The following is a 20,256-nucleotide window of genomic DNA, read 5'->3' on the forward strand; positions in this document are numbered from 1 at the left end:
AAGTCATCTGTTCCAACCTCCCTGCTCAAGCAGGGTCATCCCAGAGCACATAGCACAGGAATGTGTCCAGATGGTTCTTGAACATTTCCAGTGGAGGAGACTCCACAATCTCTCTGGGCAATCTGCTCCAGAGCACAGTCACCTGCAGAGTAAAGTTCTTCCTCATTTTCAGGTGGAACTTTCTGTTCATCAGTTTCTGCCCATTGTCTCTTGTCCCATTGTTTGGCACCACCGAAAAGAGCCTGGATCCATCCTCTTGGCATCCCCCCTCCAGATACTGATAGACATTGATGAGGTCCCCTCTCACTTGTCTCTTCTTGAGGCTGAACAGGTCCAGCTCCCTCAGCCTTTCCTCATAAGAGAGGTGCTCCAGTTTCTTAATCATCTTCATAGCCCTCTGCTAGACCCACTAAAGGAGCTCCATGACTCTCTTGTATTGAGGAGGCCTGCATCAAAGTGGCATTTCTGGGACAGCAGTACTGGAACTTGGGGATTGTCCTGGAGGCATTGTAGAAACAGACCAGAGGACTTTCAGGCAGGAGCATCACCTGGCATTGTGCAGTTCTGGAGTGAAAGACAAGGGGGAGAAGTAGCCCTGCTGCACAGATATCTTTGTCGGCTTGTATGATTCCCATTTTAGATTGCAGCTGGGATCTGCAAGTCCCTGACCAGGCAACTGCTAGCCAAACAAAAGGAGAGAAAAGTTTTATAAATTGTTTCCTATTTCTGATGTTCACGCAACCGCCTTGCCTAAGTAACAAAAGTATTTCACAATAATGCAATGTACCACATCTAAGGCAAAAGGAGAAGTGTTAAAGTTTCTTTTTTAATTAAAACCCTGCAGTGTTGTGAGATAGTTGGCTGAGTGGCTCTAGCAGTGATTTGAAATGATTAAGATCAAATGGAGGAATGGAACTAAAAGGAACCCTACAGACAGGCTATAATCTTCCTTCAGTGATCACACATAACATTTGTAGTATTTTGAACTGCTAATGTAGGGCCCACAAATGAGCTTACATTTCACTTCAGAAAAGGCATATGATACAGGCATCACTGAAGATAATGAAATGGATAATTTTAACTGCAAGCAATGGTAAATTTTTAATTAAAAATACTTAATACTTTAGGAATGCTCCTTTAGCTTCTGAATTTTTATCATATAAAACAATAAACAATTCTAACACTCTAGGTCAACATATTCTTCTTATTTTCTGGAGATATTGTACATTCTATGTCTACAACTACAATATCTATGTCATCAAATTTTAATTTCAGCATATTATTAATATCCAGAAACACAAATAGATTTACATTTGAAGGAATGCTTTATCATAGGTCAATAGGTTCAAAAGTCAGACACTTCACGCAACTCCTGAATATTGCTGCCACCTTCAGGAAACACATGATAAAAAAGGACCAAATATTAGAAAATAAATGGAAAATAAAGTCAAGATTTGTGATGCCACTTGGTTATTATGCTGTACTTCTGTGAGATTAATTTTCATAATGGCATATACTTTTATTATTTTCAATTTCCAATAAAGACCTAAGTCTGATGCTAAGAGATGTGCCTGAGGCCAGTCAGAGCTAGTGACACGCATGCCTTTGGCTCCTTGGAGTTTCACCAAAAGAAAGTTGTGGATTGGAAAATTATTTTATTGGCATTTGGATATATATATTGTCATGGAAGCTTATTTTGTCTTTGAGGTAGTTAGCATCGCAGTACAGATTTTATCACCTCAGTTCCAGTAGTTACTTTTTACAACCGCAAGCAGAGCATCTATTGAAAAGTGTGTCATAAAATGCAGATGGAAAAATCAGTATCTATATAGTCACTAAATTACATTTTTAATCAATAACATTCCTGATTGGTATCGGACAGGCTGGTTCCGAGTTGGTGCTTTACAATGTTATGCGAGAGTCCTATTGATTTCCTGCCAGTTTCTCACTTTTCAGAAGAAAGGGATCAGGAACAGCAAAGTAAGATCTTCAGTCTTTTTGAAATGTCAGCATAACTGAAGTTTAAGTACCAAGTAAACAAACTGACCCAATTTAATTTTTTGATTCCTGTAATAGCTTACATGCATCTCATACCAGCTTAGCTCTCAATAGGAACACACAAAGTCATTTGATGTAACTTTAGACTAGTCAGGACACTTCAAATTTTCCTTATTATGGAACTGATATAAATTCTGTATGCATGTGTTTTAACACAAGACTTCCAAGTGCAGCTGATAGCATAAGTGCTCCAGCCTGCAACCCTCGTGACCATTTACCCACCAGTTCCTTAGTAGTTGTTCAAACGGAAACATCTAGCCATGGGTTAATATTTCCCCAGAGTGAACTGGGAGGAAAGGACAGATGGCCTCCAAAATAGAAAATTTCCTTTGGAGATTATTTTAAAATATTTTCCCATCAGCAGTAATATTTTAAGCAGTTTCCTTTTTGATATTTATGATTAGATTATGATCTAATGAAGTCTTAAAACATGCTCATTGTTCCTCTAAATTTGGGAAACTGCCATAAATGTGACGTGAGAGGGCAACAAATGCCACAGCGGTCATACAAGGGTTGATGAAGTGTCTTCATCTTTTCTTTGGAGGCTCAAGAACTGCTTGAGGGATGTCAGAGTGGGCAGAAAGACGGTATAGACTACTTGTGCTACCTCCAGAACCAGAATTCACACTTATTTCTCCTTTCCTAACATCTATCTTACTTGCAGTTTGGGAAACTCTAAAGTTAGTTTTTAATTAGCTCTTTCTGATCTTGATTTAGCTCTAAAACGGGAGTATAGAAAGTTGCTTTTGTTTAGGTTTTTGGGGGGTTTTATGTTTTGTTTTGGTTTTGGTTTTTTTGGGTTTTTTGTCAAATGTAGTTTGCCTTCCCCTTTAATTCTTTGGTATATACACCTCTGAAAAGGAATATATACCTGAGAGATCAGTGTGAAAGGGTATCACAGCAACTCTGTTGCAACTCCTGTTTGTTAGCTGGCAGTAAAGACAGGTTTATGTTTCAACTCCTCAATCATCCCTTTTCAATAGAAATTCTGCAGTTTGCAAGCTCAGCTCTACTGTGCAAGTGGATCCCCACACTTAGGTGGAACTCTGTGAACAGAAGGGGCTACAGGTTTTAAAAGAACAAATCCTCATGGAAGATCATCACGATATGGAAGATTAGCGTTAAAGGAACTTGTCATCATGGAGGATAAACATTACCGACCATTGCAATCATCAGAAAAATGTAGGAGGAAAGGATAATAATGTACAATGTACCACCATGCATGAAAGCACTGACATCGCTATGAGTGTTCACCGTAACTAAATTCTGGTTTATTGCGGCTGAAGTAATAGAAACGATTTCAAATCAAACTGCTTTTGCTGGTTTTGTGTTATGCATTTATTTGTTGAAAAGAAAAAATACTATTTGATATTTTTTGTAATATTTCCTTCATCAGAGAACGGACAGTTAAAGACGACTGAAAAAATACCTTGCCGGCCATTATTTTATTTATTGAGACAATCTGCTCCCCTGCTGATATAAACCGGGAATAACGGCATGACTGCGTAGCGTTGATTTCAGCAAGGAAACCCAGCTTTCCCCCCAGAAAACCTTGGGGCCACCACCCCGGGCTGAACAGAGAGGGGCCTGAGGCCAGGGAGAGCTCCGTGTTCATCATGCTCTGCTGGAGCTCAGCTGGAGCGCCGCTGGAGCTCTGCTGGAGCGCTGCTGGAGCGCCGCTGGAGCTCTGCCACCACCGCCCAGCGCATCGCAGCCGCTCCGGCTGACTTCTCCCGGAGCCCTCACCGCGCTGGAGCGCGGCAGCTCCATCCCCGCGGGCGGGGCGCGCGCAGCCTCTCGCGATGTTTCCAGGGCCCGGCGAGACTCGGCGGTTGCCAAGGGCCGCAGCAGCCCAAGGTGAATCGCGGCGGGCCGGGGAGCGGCGCGGGGCTCGGGCAGGGAGCCGCTCGTGGCCGAGCACGGTGCTGCTCCGGGGCTCGGGGCCGGGCGGGACTGGCAGTGCGGAGCTCCCGGGGCGGCAGGAGCGCGGCGGAGCCGAGCGTAGGGCGAGCGCATCCGAGGTGGCCGGGTGGAGCCCGCCCGCGCTGTCAGCGATAGTTGGAGGGAAGCCCCTGGGCAGGCTCAGCTCTCCTGACTCTTGGGGAGAGAGCAGAGATCAGCTGCTCTCCTCCTGCGTGGGTTGTCCCAGGAATCCTGCTTGCTGCCCAGCACTGGTGCGCAGCCGAATGACGGGCGGTGTAGGGCGAGAAGGGCTAGGAATTCTCGCACTGCTCTCATTCTGCGTGCTGCTCTCCTTGGTCTGGTGCTAAAGCTGCCTCCCTGCTCAGGCAAAGGCTTGTGTAAGGGTAAATAAGCGGCAACAACAGGCTGCTTCTGAATCGTTCCCCTGGGTTGTGGGGCAGGATTTGCAGTTCTGGGGCAGTGCCGGGACCTTGAAAGGATTGCCCAAAGTGGGCTTTGGGTAGAGTTGTTTTTTAGGCAGAAATCGACCATTTAAGTGTTGCCTGGAAGTTGAATGGGGCATATGCCTGCTGCGAAGTAACCCCCAAACCAACAACCACCCAAACACCAAGCACAGCAAACCACAGACCTTTACAAGTGAAATGTGAGATAGGTGTTTTTGTTAGGGATTGCGTAAGTCAGGTAAGGCGGCTCAAGGCAAACTGAGGTGAAACTGCAACATTCTCAGGATTTCTTTCTGTGAATAGTTTTAGTGGGGCTTTGCACTGACTGCCATCTAGTATCTGGATACGTTTGAAAACGCATATTTATACTAAAATACTAGGTGTTTTTTTTTTTTTTTTTCCCCAGGGGATTAGGATATTATCTGAAGTTAAACCTTATATAGACCTAAAAATGCATTGACTTTGATTACGTATCTTGAGATTCTATAAGAAAGAGGGCTGCAAATCAGTGAGCTAAGATTATTGCAAGGGATTTGGGGCGTTTTGTTTGTTTGTTTGCTCTGAGTTTAGTTTAATGAAATTTCTGGTAAAATGACTGAGTTAATATTGACTTATGTTGGATCAAAGTAAAATGTTCAGCAGCTGCACTAGTTATCATAGAGTAGTGCTAACTTGATGAACTGTTACCTTTCAAAACACTTAACTTCTTCAGCTGGTGCTATATGGCAATTTTGTTGTTGTTGATAATGTTTGATTCTTAAACAGTAATTTATTGTTGTGAATTACTGTATTGTCTCTTCCAAGTGTGTGTGTATTGTTTATTCACAGGTGCTTAGAGAGTCTTTAATTTTTAATTAAAAAACCCCAAATATCTCTAAGTAACTTTTCCTTAAATAGACTAGAAATTTATAAGCTAGAACTGCCACCGAGGTTTGAAAGTGTTCTATGGCATATAAAGATTTTTAAGCCATTAATTAATCAAGATCAAAACTGAGCTTTTTTCTTTTTTTGCAGCCCGTGAAAGTTTAACTGATAGTCTTCTGGACTTGACAGATGTTTCCATTCCCTCACTGCTTCTGCTCCTCACAGTTTTTCCCAGCAGTTTCAGTTTAATTTGACAGAACTATGTCAGGTCACTGCAGTTGATTAGCACAGGGAAATTAAGCAGTTCTGATAATTCCACCAGGCCCTTGCAAAACTAAGAGCACTTCCAGTCATGAGCACAGCAGTGGGTCTGAGTAGAGGAATCCTAAGTCAGAACTGGGTGGTAATAGTGGTTGAGAAGCCGGTGAGAGACTTGTAGAGTTTTCTCATCAAGATGCAGTCAGTACATCTGTAAAACCTTCCCTCTTTTTAATTTTTTAGCTTATGGTAGTCTTGTGGCCTGTTTGATGGGCAAGTTCTCAAGCAAGTACAAATGGGAATATTCAGGCTTTTCTTAATGTAAGATAACCTTTAAGAATATTATGTTACAATTGCAGGAGTTTTATTGAAACTGATTTGATTGTTTTGTGTCCGGTTTGTCTGAAGGTAAGCTCTAGCAAATATTTCCTGTCTGTGATTGTGTCTTTTGATAGAAAATCCTGTTGATAACAGTAAAAAAGTGGCAATTTCAGGAATTTGCGCTTTTCTTAGCATTTTGCAGAAAAACAAAACTATGAGAGTTTCTTATTCTTCTATTCATTTGCTACAGATGTCTCACTTTACAAGTGAAGATGAAGCTCTCTTACAGTCTATGCTTAAACAGTTGCTGCAGAGTGTGAAGGAAAAAATCACTGGAGCCCCGTCAGTAGAATGTGCAGAAGAAATTCTCTTGCATTTGGAGGAAACAGATGAGAATTTTCACAAGTAAAAATATTTTTCCTATTTTTAGTGTTTTGGAGAAGTTGATATGTGCTAAACTGTATTATTCCTGGGAAATGTCTACACTTTATATTACTTTGTTAATGTGTGTATATTTATACATATATAGATATTCCTGTCACTAATCAACTCTCAGATTATGCTAATTTAAAGAATAAAATGAATGTTGCCATTTTCTTGGTTTGTTTTTTTCCCCTTCACTCTTGATATATTTACTGTAGTAGTAATTCATGAGCTGTTTGTTAGAGAAGAATTTACAAAGCTCTGATGTATTTGCACATGTTATGTACTAATAGCACACATGAAAAGGAGCTAGAAGAAGTACTCATTGAAGGCTCTCAAAATATTTCACACCTGCTAGACAACACAATCTCATTTTTCAAAATAAAGGCTTTCTCAGAGGACCATTTGGCTTCCATATGTGATTGTTCTCTCTGGCCTGTATTACTGAATGTGTCTACTTTACCAGGTAGTCATTCTTTTAATTTAGGTTCAAGTAAAGCGGAAATGTATCCCCATCACACATTTGTGAAATTGGACTTGACAGTGTGACCTCATTTACATGCAATCTAGATTTTCCGATCCCACGCTCCTCTTTCCTTTCCATGATGTTTAACTTGATTATTTTTTTTACTAGATGGGAGATTTTTAGTATGCATTTTATGACAGACTAAGGGAATATCAAGCTGAAATGACCTGAAGACATTTTAATAAGGAACAGAGCTCTGTGACCTGGCTTCTTCTGAGAAAGCTGGTTCCCTGTCAGTTTTCTCAGAAGTGGCACTGTTTACATTCTCTTAAATTTACCTAGGTATTAGCATTGCTTTGTCAGTGGTAGGAGTTAGGAAAAAGTAAATGAGTGAAATAGAACTAGGGTTTATCTAAAATTTCACTGTAATTTTAAAACTTCGAAGCTTGCATGGGTTCAGAAGATTCTTTCAAAGGTATTTCAGATCAATTTAATTTTTATTGAAAATTGTAATGGATAACACTTCCATTTTCACTCGTGAATTTTGAGTAGTAGGCTACTGGGTGACAAGCATGAGAGTAAAAGAAGGTGGTTATAACGGTATTAAAGTTGAAAGTCACAAGTAATTTTGGAAGAAAAAAATTATTTAGAAAAGATACATACCATAAATCTCATACAAACAAAAAAAATTATTTCCATAATTTTTTGAGGACTTAATAGAATACCCAGGATGAGGGAGTAAAGTGACTACAGCAATGCCTATATAGCTTTTCCTTTTACAGCAGTGAAACCTTCACATCCATTACTCTTTCTTGTATGTTAGAAAATCGGTGATCCCAAATATACTTTCTTTTCACTAGAACAGTTTTAATTTACATTTAATGGAATATTGAGTGATTTTTAAATGCAGAGCATGAGGATTACTGTCTGGTGCTGGAATATTTCTGGAGGTATTCTTTTTTGTGACCCACAGCAGTACAGATTGGTTTTCATGGAAGGTCAGAGAGGTCAAGCAGTTATTTATAAGTGAGGCCATTAAGAAACCTTGTTCTTAACCCATCCATCCAGATTGCAAGCTCCATTACCAGTAGTATGTGCTTTTGGGCTGTCCAATGTGCTAGTTCAGCTCAGCATTTTATCAGTACTGATTCAGCCTCATGGCTTATTTTGACTCAGTCATTTTAACAGATTTTGGTGCCTTACTTTATCCTTTGTTCCCACTTCGATGTAGAAAAGACAGAAATGCAGGATCCTCAGAAAGCTGCTAAAAAGGAAAAATGAATCATGTACAAAACTTAGGCACAGTAGTAGACATCAGAATTTAAAACTCTATAAGTAGCATGTTTTCTGTTATATTAGAGTTGTTTTTAACACCACTCCAAGCATGCTTCCTTTGTAAGCCCTACAAGATCAGTGTGAATTGCGTCTTCGTGTGAAGTAGTACTGTCATTGCTGAAGCACATAATTGTTGCAAAACATTTCTATGGTGGAAGAATAATGCAGAAGATGAAGACTAGGACATCAAACAAGCATAAAAGTAGTGGTGTGAATAGTGATGTGGTTGCTATATATTTCAGAGTGAAGCAGTGACTGCAAAGGCATATACCCGGGAAATGTTGCCATAAAACAATGGGGAGAAAGTTTCATGAAAGTTTTCATGCAGTGGAGAGTTGTGTGCAATTTCACAAATGAAAACAGAAATAAGCATGTTTTCACAGCTTTCTTGAGATGTGTTTCTGTTACTTTCACTGAGAATAAGAATGGAAAGGCAGGGGAAAAGAGAAATACTGACATACCTGGTGGAACCTGAGGTAGGCAATCCAGTGAGGAAGAATCTATCATAATGCAATTTTCTGTGCTTTGTTGTTTGCTTTTTTGTTTTTTTAATCCAAGTTAACATGAAGTAGTTGCACATGTATATTTGGAAAAATGAAAATAAAATGATGCATCTACTGTTAATACATGATTTTTTGGTATGTTTCTGCTTGCCTTGCCCTTTATATAAATCACAAAATTAGCCAAAAAGAAAAGTTGATTTATTCTCAGCAGTACTCTTTAGCAATTTCTATAGCTACTACAAAGTTGGAGGACCTAGGTCTTTAGTTTGAAATCTGCCTCTGATTATTCCATTATTTTAGCGTCTGTCAGTATCTGATCATTAAACTGCAAAGTGTGAAATCCTTACATTTAATGTGTTTGTGTAATCACAGATAGCTGTTTTGTCAGTTTGATTGAGGTCTGTGTACTGTCATGACATATAGAATTTCATAAACCGTAGGTATTCTCAGATGCTCTAATTTATAAGCTGTGTTTTCTGTGTATCTTCTAATTTGGTATGTATAACACATAAATAATAATACCAGATGGTTTATACTGTAAGGCAGTGCTATGTTCAGAGTGCTCCAAGGAATATTTCTTTTGGAATTTGAAATTTCTAGGTACTCTTTGTTTTTTGCCTACAAAACCTTAACCTTTTGTCTGAGTGGTTTTTTACTTTTAGAAGAACCACAAAGTGGAATTAGAAACTATTTGGTATTGTTCTGTCCTACAGTATGCTGATAATGACCATATTGAAGAAAATCAAACTATAATGTGTTACTTTACACTCTTGAAGTTTATTTCTATGCAAGTCATAAACCTACCTCAGAGAGTAACAGTTCTGCTGGGAGAGAATATAATGTTTGTTGATACAATGTTGAAAATGTTTCATGGTGAAGTCAAAGAGATGTTACATTTTAATTTTACATATTTCTTGCAGCTATGAGTTTGTGAAATACCTTAGACAATACATAAAAAATAGTGTGGGACCTGTGATTGAAGAAGAAACGGAAAAATGTACTTCTGCTCAAAATCAGGGTGAAATATCTGGCTATGACACACTTGTCCAACATCTTACTAAGAAGACCCGCGAATCAAAAGAGTGAGTATATATATGTAATTCACATCTCTGTTTCTTTTTTGTCTTAGTCTTCCTTTCACTTTTCCACAATATGTTTTGAAAAAAATAAGATCCGAATGAGTGACAATTTTGAACCTGTAGCAAAAGTCAGTGCTAAGCAATTCAGATATCACCACCCTACACTGCAATTTATTATGTTTTGTCTCACCCTAGAATTAAGGTTGTGAACTATTGCATAAAAAGATTGGTAGCAAGTCTGTGAAGTTTTTGAGGTATTTAGGAGTTTAGCATCTCTAGTCATTTTTATATGTTGCAAAATAAGGAAACAAGATAATAAGTGTTAGGATGACCATTTTTCAGATTATGCTGTTTGTATTATTTTGTTTCAAGGATCAGGACTTTAGAGTTCTTGTGCTCATTAAAATTGGTAGAAGAAACTCCAGTGAACTCAATATGTATCTTATATTTTTAATTTGATGTGTAAGAGGATATTAAAGGACAATGTAACACCTTTGATGACTGTAAAATAAATAATTGTAGCATTAAAAATAACATGAAATAAAACATCAACATTTTACAATAGGATGTATTTCTGAAGCATTTTTTTATGTTGAATTGCTTCCCTGTGGATATTATTTTTCAGTTTATGGAAATTAGAAAAACCCTGGTTTTGTTGAAGGAAAATTATTTTGTATGCATGACATGTATTCAAGATCTTGAATCAGGATGATGTGTCCATTTGCACATGATGGTTCTGCTCGAGTTTTATAATAGAAATAAAATTGGATGTTGAGCTACAAGAAACAAACAGCAACAAGGATGAGAAATGGACTGTTTTTTCAGGGACAGATCCTCTCTTTTGGTTGACTCATGCTGTTCATTCTTAAGAACATCCCAAAATAAAATTATGCTAGTGGTATTTAATTAAATGTTTCTGAAAGGAAGAAAAAAGAGGAGTTTTATTGTAATTTTAAAATACCGTTAATTGAAAAAAATGTAAGGTACATATATGCTTTGTTGCTCAATTTGGATTTGTATTTGGTATTCATTAATTTCTGTAAATTCGGTGAGTTCAAGTCCAATTAGCATTATGTTATTCATGATGTAACAATTTTTTTTTTTTTTTGCATAGTGATTTTTATGTTCTTTAACATTAAAATCATCTTTACTTTGAAGATACAGAGAAATGATGCACACCTTGAAGAATGCCATGATGGTTGTGGTAGAATCTTTGATTAACAAGTTCGAAGAAGATCGAATGCATGATAAGGAGCTGAATAGTAAAGCAAAGAAAGGACGTCAGAGTGACTATTACACAGACAACTGTTCTGACAGTGACTCCTCCTTCAACCAAGTACAATGGGTTTTCTCTCTATGCTATGAAATAAGCATGATACTGCAAAGCTGTTGGTTTCTGTCAGTGGAGACAGGCCCTAGAGAAAGATTAATTTTTCCCATCTTTGATATAGCCTAAACCCAAATTATTTACTTTTCTTTCAGTTTCAAGTACTAAGTTTATACTAAGTACTTTAGGCATCATGTGCTAGATGAGATTAATGAGGTGCCCATATGCTCTGAAGTGCCCATCCAAGTATGGTATAGAAAAAGATAAGATAATGGTAAAAGCAGAACATCATCTAACTTTTGTGGTTTTACTTTAGAAGCCAAATAACGTGCAAGTTCATTTCCAGACTACAGTACTATGCTATATTGCTTACTGAATAGATTATTTTAAGGGATTTTTTGAAGATGCAGAAAACTTTGAGGCAAAGCAAAATATGTCATGGCAATTTCATTATTGTAAGTTTAACTTCAGGCAAACAGCAGAAAACATTTGGAATGTTGACTTTATTGTTAAATTAGTATAAATATTGAAGTCCTAATTATTAAATTAGGTATCAGAAAGACTGATGATTTTAATCTTCTGCTGTTCAGTTTAATAAAATATACTAATGATCATTTTATAATGTGTATTACAGAGTTATGCATTCATGAGTCAGGAACAATTGCAGCTTCTCGCAGAAAGGCTTGACCCTGTTCAGCCGAAGGAGGTAAGTTTAAAAGCAGAAATGAAATGTTAATACAAATGAATGTTTATGGCATATTGGAGAGCAGCCTATATGTACATAAGAGTTCCTATGTACCTTAGCGTAAACTTGTCTTTGTTAGTTCATATATCTTGGCTTCCGTGCAGAAACTACTCTGCAGTGCTATATTTCATTGTGTGTAACCATGTGGTTCAAAAACTAGTGTTGCAGCAAGTATTTTTTTTCCCCAGAAGTCTGTGTGCTATAGATTGGCATTTTTAGTTTAAAAGAGGCTGTTCTGTGATTAATAAAGTAAGTGAACATTATCTGTCCTGTGGTCCTTGTCCTTCGTGGTAACTTCTGTGTTGCTCTTTGAGTTACCCCTGTCAGAAGAGAGAGATCCCTGCTGATTTGCCAACAACCTTCTGCCAAATGGAAAATACGAATTCCAAGTTAGGTTTCCATTCCTGTCAGTGGCAGTACTAATTTGTATCTGTAACCAACAATCAGCACCAGCTGCTGCTATTTTTTAAGCTTGGAGAAATACCAGTTAGAGTGTGCTGTCTTGATAAGACTTGTTGGGGGTTTTCTGGCAGTTGAAAAATGCATGGTAAGTAGGAACTGGTATAAAAATTGTGGTGGAGTTTTATTAGAAAACCAGGTAAAAAGTCTGATGTTATTAAAATGTCCTACAGTTTCTCTCAGTAAGATGAAATAAATGGCTGGAGATTACAATTGTTTATGAATAGAAAGAAAAAAGTTACTTGAAATTATTTAGAATGCAGATGAAAATTCAGCAATATAACACAATGTCTAATAACTGTGTCTTCTTCCCATAGCTGAGAGCTTCAGAGAGCTATATTCCCTGATAACAAAATATTTGATTACAGGCAGAAAGTAGAACATAAACCTTGCATCCAGTATTGAAAACCTATTTAAAATGGTTTTATTGCTTCTTCGAACGCATGCGTTTTCCCCACTCAGTGATGTAGTGTTTTGTCTAAATAACCATTAAAAATATAGCAGAAGATAAGTATTATGTTATTCCTTATCTGTTCTACAGCCAGGTTCTGTTCCTTCCTTCCTGCCTCCCTCTTTCCCTACCCTCCCTCCCTCTCTCTGAGTTGTGTTGTAAATTACGTCTTTCCGAGGTTGCTGTGAATGGATTTTTGGTGTTTATCTTTTTGACTGCTTCAGGTTCGCCAAGAAGCTTTGCAGACGCTGTGCTTGGCCCCTGCCTCCGATATCCTGAGCTCTGAGAGTTGGCCAAGTCTGCGTAAGCATCTGACGATCTCTCTGGCAGATCCTGATGCAACGTTTAGTGTAAGGGAATGTTTTGTATCTAATTATCAGATGTGTGTCAAAAGGAAGGAGTACTGAAGAGGTGTAAGAAAGTACATACATATTAAGAGTAGTCCAGCAGGGTTCCAAGATGTTTTATTATTTGTGTGTGAGTCACATAAATTATTTTTTGAAGTAAAAGAATTACAGGATTACAGTAAATTTTGGTTTAAAGGATTGCAACAGGCTTTCAGTAGGATTTTTAGACACAAAAGTACTCATTTGTGTCTCTTTTAATGGCAATGAAGATGTTGGAATTTCTTTTAGCAAAAAGACGTATAAAAAATGGACAAAAGTGTTCTGTAAAATAGGTCATGTTAATATTTCCTACTCAAGTGAGGTTTATGCTCCATGATGATGAGAAAATGATACATGGTAATATTACACAGGCAGTGATGAGGAAAGAAAATGACAGCTGCTTAAATGGCTTTTAGATTATTTATTATATCAATTAAACCTTTTTCTTTGAATTTTAAAGTGATTACTAAATAAATGGGCAAGTTGCCCCAGCTGCTGTCATATATTTCTCTTTCACCTGAGTTCTGCAGTTTCTTTTAAAACAGCGTTTATTACAAGTCACTGATTTGTAATGGAAAAGTAATGTTCTTTGGTCTACCTCTTTGTAGCTCATTGAGGCTTTGCATTGGTGCTGTAGTTTAAGTATTTGAATAAAATTTCCTTTGAATTATAGATTTCCGTGATCAGAAACCATATTTTTATAAAACAAGCTTAACATCTGCCCAGATGTCAAGATGAATAATATGTAATACTAAGAATAATGCCTCTACATGTTAATTATTTTGCAATTATAATACACAGTTAATGACTATTTAATACATTGCTTGTTTTTCTACCCTTAGGAGAAAGTTCTTAGGTTTTATGCAAAAACCTTTTCTTCTTCTCCATTTAATATGACAAAAGAAGTCTATACAAGTTTAGGTATGTGCATTTAATTACATTTCACACTTCATGAGTTATGTACTTTTCGAAAATCAGTTAAGTTTTTTAATGAAAGTGTATAAGACAGTCTGTTTTGCCTCTGTTGTCATGGAGGTGAAATGGATTTGTGTTGTTTGGTTTCTCTTTTTATTTTTTAGCAAAACACTTGGAGTTGTACTTTCTTTCTGGAGAATATTCTCTGCATGTTTCAGCTGGTCTGGATGTATCTGACTCAGATGTAACTCGTTTACTTAAAAAGGTATAAACAAACTTCCTGTGCCTTTTCTATCATTATTGAAACATGAATTAATTATTTTTTAATTTTAATAATTACGTTTTCAGGTCCGCCTTTTAAATGAGTACCAAAAGGAAGCACCATCTTCCTGGATTCGACATCCAGAAAAGTATGTCACCTTCAAAACCCTGTAACTGTCTCTTATTTTAATTATTATTGACATAAAATAAGATACATGTAATTTTAGCAAAGGGTTGGTTATGGGATGCACCACAGTTGGTCAGTGATAACAGGGGAAATAAAAGTAGAGAGTGGGAAAAGCAGAATAGGGAAGTTGCATAGGAGTAGTCATATTAAGCTGCTTACTTAGCTTTTGGAGTGTTCTAAGTACTTTTGAACAAAAAAATAATTTGGATGCAAGTGTAGCAAGTGTGTTATTTAGCACTTAAAAGATGTAATGACTTTGGAGATTATAGATGCATATTAGTTTTATTCGTGGTAGTACAAAGAATTAATACCCATACAAGATCACTCTAAAGATAATGCTGTTGATATCTATGATTTATCTGAGCAAGGTTTTATGAGAAGTTTGTTCCTGAATATTACTGGCAGAGAAACTTAGGTGATTTTTTTTGTTTTCTGTCTATTTTTTCATATTTGTGTTATAAGGTACATGGAAGAAGTAGTGGAGAGTACCTTGTCACTTCTGTCAGTAAAACACAAGCCTAATCATCCTGCCTCTCCAGATTTCTTGAGTCCAATGCACTTCTTGGCTCTGCTTGATATCAAAGCAGTGTGGTTTAAGAAGTGGACGGTAAGCAAAAAAACCACAACCCAACGATGCATAACTTGCTTATGTCTGACATGTATTTTGAAAATTCTGGGTTATGACATCACAGACCTACTATGTTTTATAAAAATTGTAATTAAGGAAGTGCAGAGTTTTTTCAGACTCATGTCCACTGTTTTAAAATACTACTCTCTACCTCAATTTCTGTTCAGTTACTAGTTTTCATGAAATTTCTGAGTATCTTCTGTGCTTTTTGTCTTCAGTCCCTTTGGTAGAATTGACTGACAGCCTTCAAATGATGAAAGCACTGTTTTGGAAGAAGTGATGAGCATGAAAGAACAGTAATATATGTTACACCCTACACACAACTTGCTAACTTCGGTGGACATCAGAGCTTTTTCTGGCCTACCATGTATAAACTTATAATTTAGGATTTACTTGGCAATGTCAAAACATGTAGCTTAGCATTCAGTGTAGTTATTGGTCTTCTGTTTTTACTACATGCTCTACTATACTTTTTTTTTAATGGTGTAGTTTTTTGTGTCATAAGTGTACTGCAAACAAAAGTCTCAGTTGAGTGTAGTGCTGGCTACTCAAGCTGGAGTTCAATATATTGAACACGTACTGTACATGGGATCCCTACTAGAACAGAATCAGAGATAATTTCTACTTTTTAGTTAAAAACCAGAACATATCTTTGCAGTTGACATTACATCTTTTTTCTCATTTAAGCATGCATATTACAGCAGAAGAGTGGTATTTAGGCTTTTGGAAAGGAAATATAAATCCTTGGTAAGTACTGCTATTAATATACTTTATTGATTGTGTATTTAATAATAGTCTGTAAATAAAATTTGTTGGTAGAACAAGGGGTAATGGCTTCAAACTGAAAGCGGTTAGATTTAGATTAGATATTAGGAGGAGCTTTTTTGCTATGAGGGTGAAGAGATATTAGAAAAGGTTGCCCAGAGAAGTTGTGGATGTCCTGTTCCTGGAAGTGTTCAAGGCCAGGTTGGATGGGGTGCAAGGTGTCCCTGCCCATGGCATTGTTGGAACTAGATAATCTTTAAGGTCCCTTCCAGCCCAGGCCATTTTATGATTCTATGAATTAGTAAGGCAAGTTTACTTGCAACTTAGTCTTTTTTTGAGCATTGTGGTTTGGACAATGTGTTTCCTTTTTTTTTTTTTTTGTTGGAAATGTTCCATGTTAGCTAGATAAGCCTTTTTTTTATTTTATTTTTAATTTTTCTTTGCTTAAAGGAGTCATTGATAAATACAAAGAAAGGTATATGGCCAGCTCTGAGTAAGGGGAAATTTGGATATTCTATTGCAGGTGTTTAAGTAGGATTATTATTTATTAATTTGGTATTTATTAATTTGGTTTAGAATTGTTTTCAAAAATGTGTAAAAATGACAAGTGTTTTATGAAAAAATACCATAAATACTTTGTGCTCAATTTGGGTTTTTGATGCAAAGAGGCTAGAAAACCTGCCAATGTATTCTTTGAAGCCCTAGGGAGTCAAAGTCAGCAAGACAAATCAAACTGGGAAAATATGTTAAGTAATATAGCTGTTAATCCTATCATATATTTTGTATGGGCAGGATGTCTTTACTGGGGTGGAAGTTTCATTGTTTTCAATAAGACCAATGCACATGCAAGATCCATTCATATAAACAGGACTTTAGCTTTATTTTTTAAAATGTTGTAATATAAATTAAATCAAATGTAAAATACATAGGACTGCTAAAACCTTCAGATGGGAGAAAAGGATACAGACAACTATAAGCGACCTTTATCTTTTTTATGTCTATGCATAGAACAGGGCATAGAATAAAGCATGATCTATGCAACGAAGAGTTTATAATAAAAAGTCCACGAGCAGGGTAGTCTAATTTATAAGCATAGGGTAAACATCTGATTAAGGCTGGGGTTTTTTTATTGAGTATGTCTGTATATTTACACTTGTGAATAAATCTTGGCAGCTCCAAAGTGTCATGAATCTAACTATTCCTCTCAGATCATAAGAAAATAGAAAAAAATTAACTCTATCCCAGCTGAAACCAGTACAATAGGCTTTAACTTTCCTTGCTAAGGCCATGCTTATAATTTTTGAACTTGTATATACCTTGATTACATTATAATGCAATGACAATGATACACCACTGCTGCAAAGAACAGTAATAGCACTGACAGCACCCAACAACCAAACCTACAGTTTAGCAAATGTATTCAAGACAAAGTTTTTCACATGTGAAAACTTAAAATCTTCCGAAGTAATGACAATATGACATTCACAGGTTGCTATTGACTTCTCAAAACACTTGCATGTTCTCTGTACTCTTTTTCATAAATTGTCTTTATGTCTACAGAGCTGGTTGTGTGATAATGTGATAATAATGATGATATATGTTGATAGCCCTGTAAAATTTTTCCTCTTGTTGGTTAATCCATCCAAAGCACTGAAGAATGAAGTCATTGAAGTGGGTATTTAAGTTCTTATGTTAAAGGTCGGTACTTGGATACAAGAGAGAATGAGTCTATTGTGAAATTTCAGGTATTTTACTATTTTGTGCTTTACTCCACAGATTAGTACAGCTGTCCAGCAATGTCTTGATTATTTTGAATATTGCAAGGCAGCGGTTACTAAAAATTCCAAAGTCGGTGACTTTTCCCAGCAGCACTGTAGTGAGTATCTTTGCATGTCTCGTGTTATATGCATATCCATCACATTCTTTGGGTCTTTGAGCATGCTACCTCAAGAGGAAGACATTCTGTCCTATTTCTTGCCAAAATGTTGTATGACTGTCTTTTGAGAGAACACTAATAGCAGTGGTTAGTTATTTAAGCTGTCTGTATATATAAAATTATCCAGTTGTGTTGCAGGTAGTAGCTACATACTGTAAACTACAAGAGTAAAATTACAATTTTATGCTTTGTTGTTACAGATGATAAGCAGAATTTTTCTTACACTGGACCAGAATTGCAGTATGTCTATTTTGTTCATTCACTGTGCTTCTTAGGAAGATTGTTGATCTATAAGGAAGGCCAGAATCTCTTTCCGGTACAGCTGAAAAATAAAAAAGGTAAGGGGTGAGTTGAGGAAAATAGAATCTGTTGAAAAACACTGTATCAAGACTTTATATACATTTATACATTTTCACTGCAATATTATGGACATTGAAGAACAACTCTTTGTTCAACAATTCTGGGCCTGAAATTTTTGTAAAGGTGGTGTGTGTATCTATCTATCTGTCTATCTGAGCATCTGCATAGTTTTTTATTCTTTGGTGGATGTGGCTAAATGGATCACTTATATATTTTACTTTTAATATTTTAATTTCATGTTGAAGGACAGTTGGATCAGTGTGTGATTCAGTTTTTCTAGGTGTGAGTAATAGCTTCTGTCAAACCAGTTGATATAATTGGTTGGAAGAGAGACATGTCCAGGGACCAAAACTGTTTTTCATGTGTGAAAGAAAAATCATTATTTCAAGCTAATTGCAAATTGAAAACAAGTGCCCTGAGTTTAACCTATTAATTAAGATAAAATAAAAATAGAAGACAAGTTCTGTACCTGTGGAACAGAGGTGTTAATAAGGATGGAAGATATGAGATGGAAAAGCTCTTGGACATCCAGAGAAATCTACATTGTGCAGGGTTGGCAAACGGAAGTTTGTGAGGGCAATTGGAGCATTCCATTGCTTTAGTGTCTCTAAGTAATTCAGTGTAGAATTCATGACGTTATTGGATACTAGTTCTGTGACTTATCCCTCTGGTTAGAGGATCAAGACTTGATAGATCCAGTGTAGAGCAGTGTGTGAGTAAGAAACATCCACTAATAAAGTGATTTTGTCACTTATGCATTACCTGTGTAACACCCTTCGAGGAGAGATCCAGGGGTGGTGGTTGCTTTTTTGTTTCCCTTGCAAATGTAACAATCTTACCATTTTGTCTTCTTAATAGTGTCTTCCTCAGCTTCATACATGGCAACTCTTTCCTCACAAGTTGTCTGATTTATTAACATAAATTGTCTGATTTATTAACGTAATTCCATTAAACTTGGAGCAATTGTTCCCATCTTGCATTTAGCTACTTTTGTTGGTTTTGTTTGAGACCTGAGAAAGAGTTGTCTGGCAGCCTCTCTTTTCCAGTTGTTTTACTTAATCTAAAAGTAAGGCAATGCTTTTTTTCTACAGCCAGGTATCTTCAGTATTTTCAAATGTTGGCTGCCATTTGTTTTAGTGAAAGGCAACATTCAGTTGGCTAAATTGAGAGCAAGATCAAGTCTTATATGTTTATCATGAAATATCTTAGTAGAGTCCCAAGGACATGCATGTCCTTTGCTTTATCACTTGTACATTGTTGATTTCCTGAATACAGCAAAATATTCTTTATATATATTTACAAAATCCATTTTTTATTTGGAAAATTAAAGTTGTACTTCAATATGCAAAGAACTTCCCTTTTTTTTTTTTTTTTTAATAGATAGTGTATCCATAACTGATGTGTTGGTATTATTTACTCAGCTCATTTATTACTCTCCGAGTTACCCAAAGGCAGCTTTGGCAGCAGATACAGGTACATGCTTTTTTTCATTATATGTTAATGTATGTAGTTATGATTAGGCATGTGATAACTTCTTTTGCAATTTTTAATTTGTGTCTGTTATTTGTGCAGGTTTTTCTCTTCCCTTCTGCCTTTACCCATTCCTCCTCCCTCAATGTTAAATCAGCACATAACAAAATTTATAATAATTCAGAAGCAACTACATAAATCATATTGAGATATTTGTGTAAATTAAATTATAAATAAGTATTTGTTGTGCTCACCAGACAATTATTCTCCGGAAAGTCTTGTTATGGAGATTCTGCAAGTTTTTTGTGATCAAACAGGATGTGCTGCTGAATGTTTGTATACGGATGCAGTAATAGATGCCTTACTTCATCCTGTTCAAAGTTTGCTGAGTGGCACAGAGGTTTGTAATAATCTTCCAAATGATTTCTACATGTATAGAACATTATAATTTTTCTGTATTTTCTGTGTAGAAGGTTTATTTACTCACATAATATGGTATTTTCTACATTGGCTATCATAGTGTGCATTGAATAGTTTAGTCTGTTACTGTGATTGGTCTGACATGGAAGTCTTCTGAACAGTGGCAAACACTGTGCTGTAGTTAGACTGTTTCCTTGGGAAAAAACACTCTGCTTAATTTTTTTTATTCGTTTTTGCTTTTTTCTGATGTCATTTGATATTTCTTGGATGAAT

At 36.5% G+C, this 20,256-nt stretch overlaps 1 protein-coding gene across 5 annotated transcripts in view; it reads left to right on the forward strand.

The window, feature by feature from the left end:
• The first annotated feature begins 3,780 nt into the window (after nt 1-3,780).
• Nucleotides 3,781-20,256, forward strand: part of TBC1D32 (TBC1 domain family member 32) — a 70,507-nt gene continuing 54,031 nt past the window's right edge. The window contains exons 1-15 of one of the 5 annotated variants that reach the window (XM_085056081.1): nt 3,781-3,915; nt 6,118-6,272; nt 9,515-9,676; nt 10,832-11,009; nt 11,635-11,706; nt 12,880-13,005; nt 13,884-13,962; nt 14,121-14,221; nt 14,305-14,366; nt 14,867-15,011; nt 15,720-15,779; nt 17,574-17,673; nt 17,934-18,071; nt 19,474-19,566; nt 19,821-19,963. In XM_085056081.1, the coding sequence (XP_084912207.1) occupies nt 6,118-6,272; nt 9,515-9,676; nt 10,832-11,009; nt 11,635-11,706; nt 12,880-13,005; nt 13,884-13,962; nt 14,121-14,221; nt 14,305-14,366; nt 14,867-15,011; nt 15,720-15,779; nt 17,574-17,673; nt 17,934-18,071; nt 19,474-19,566; nt 19,821-19,963 (1,614 nt within the window). In that variant the 5' untranslated portion in view covers nt 3,781-3,915. The other 4 variants (XM_085056084.1, XM_085056083.1, XM_085056082.1 and 1 more) reach the window with 4 other exon arrangements.

This window comes from Lichenostomus cassidix, chromosome 3, assembly GCF_008360975.1.
Source record: "Lichenostomus cassidix isolate B80296 chromosome 3, HeHo_3.0, whole genome shotgun sequence".
NCBI lineage: Eukaryota > Metazoa > Chordata > Aves > Passeriformes > Meliphagidae > Lichenostomus > Lichenostomus cassidix.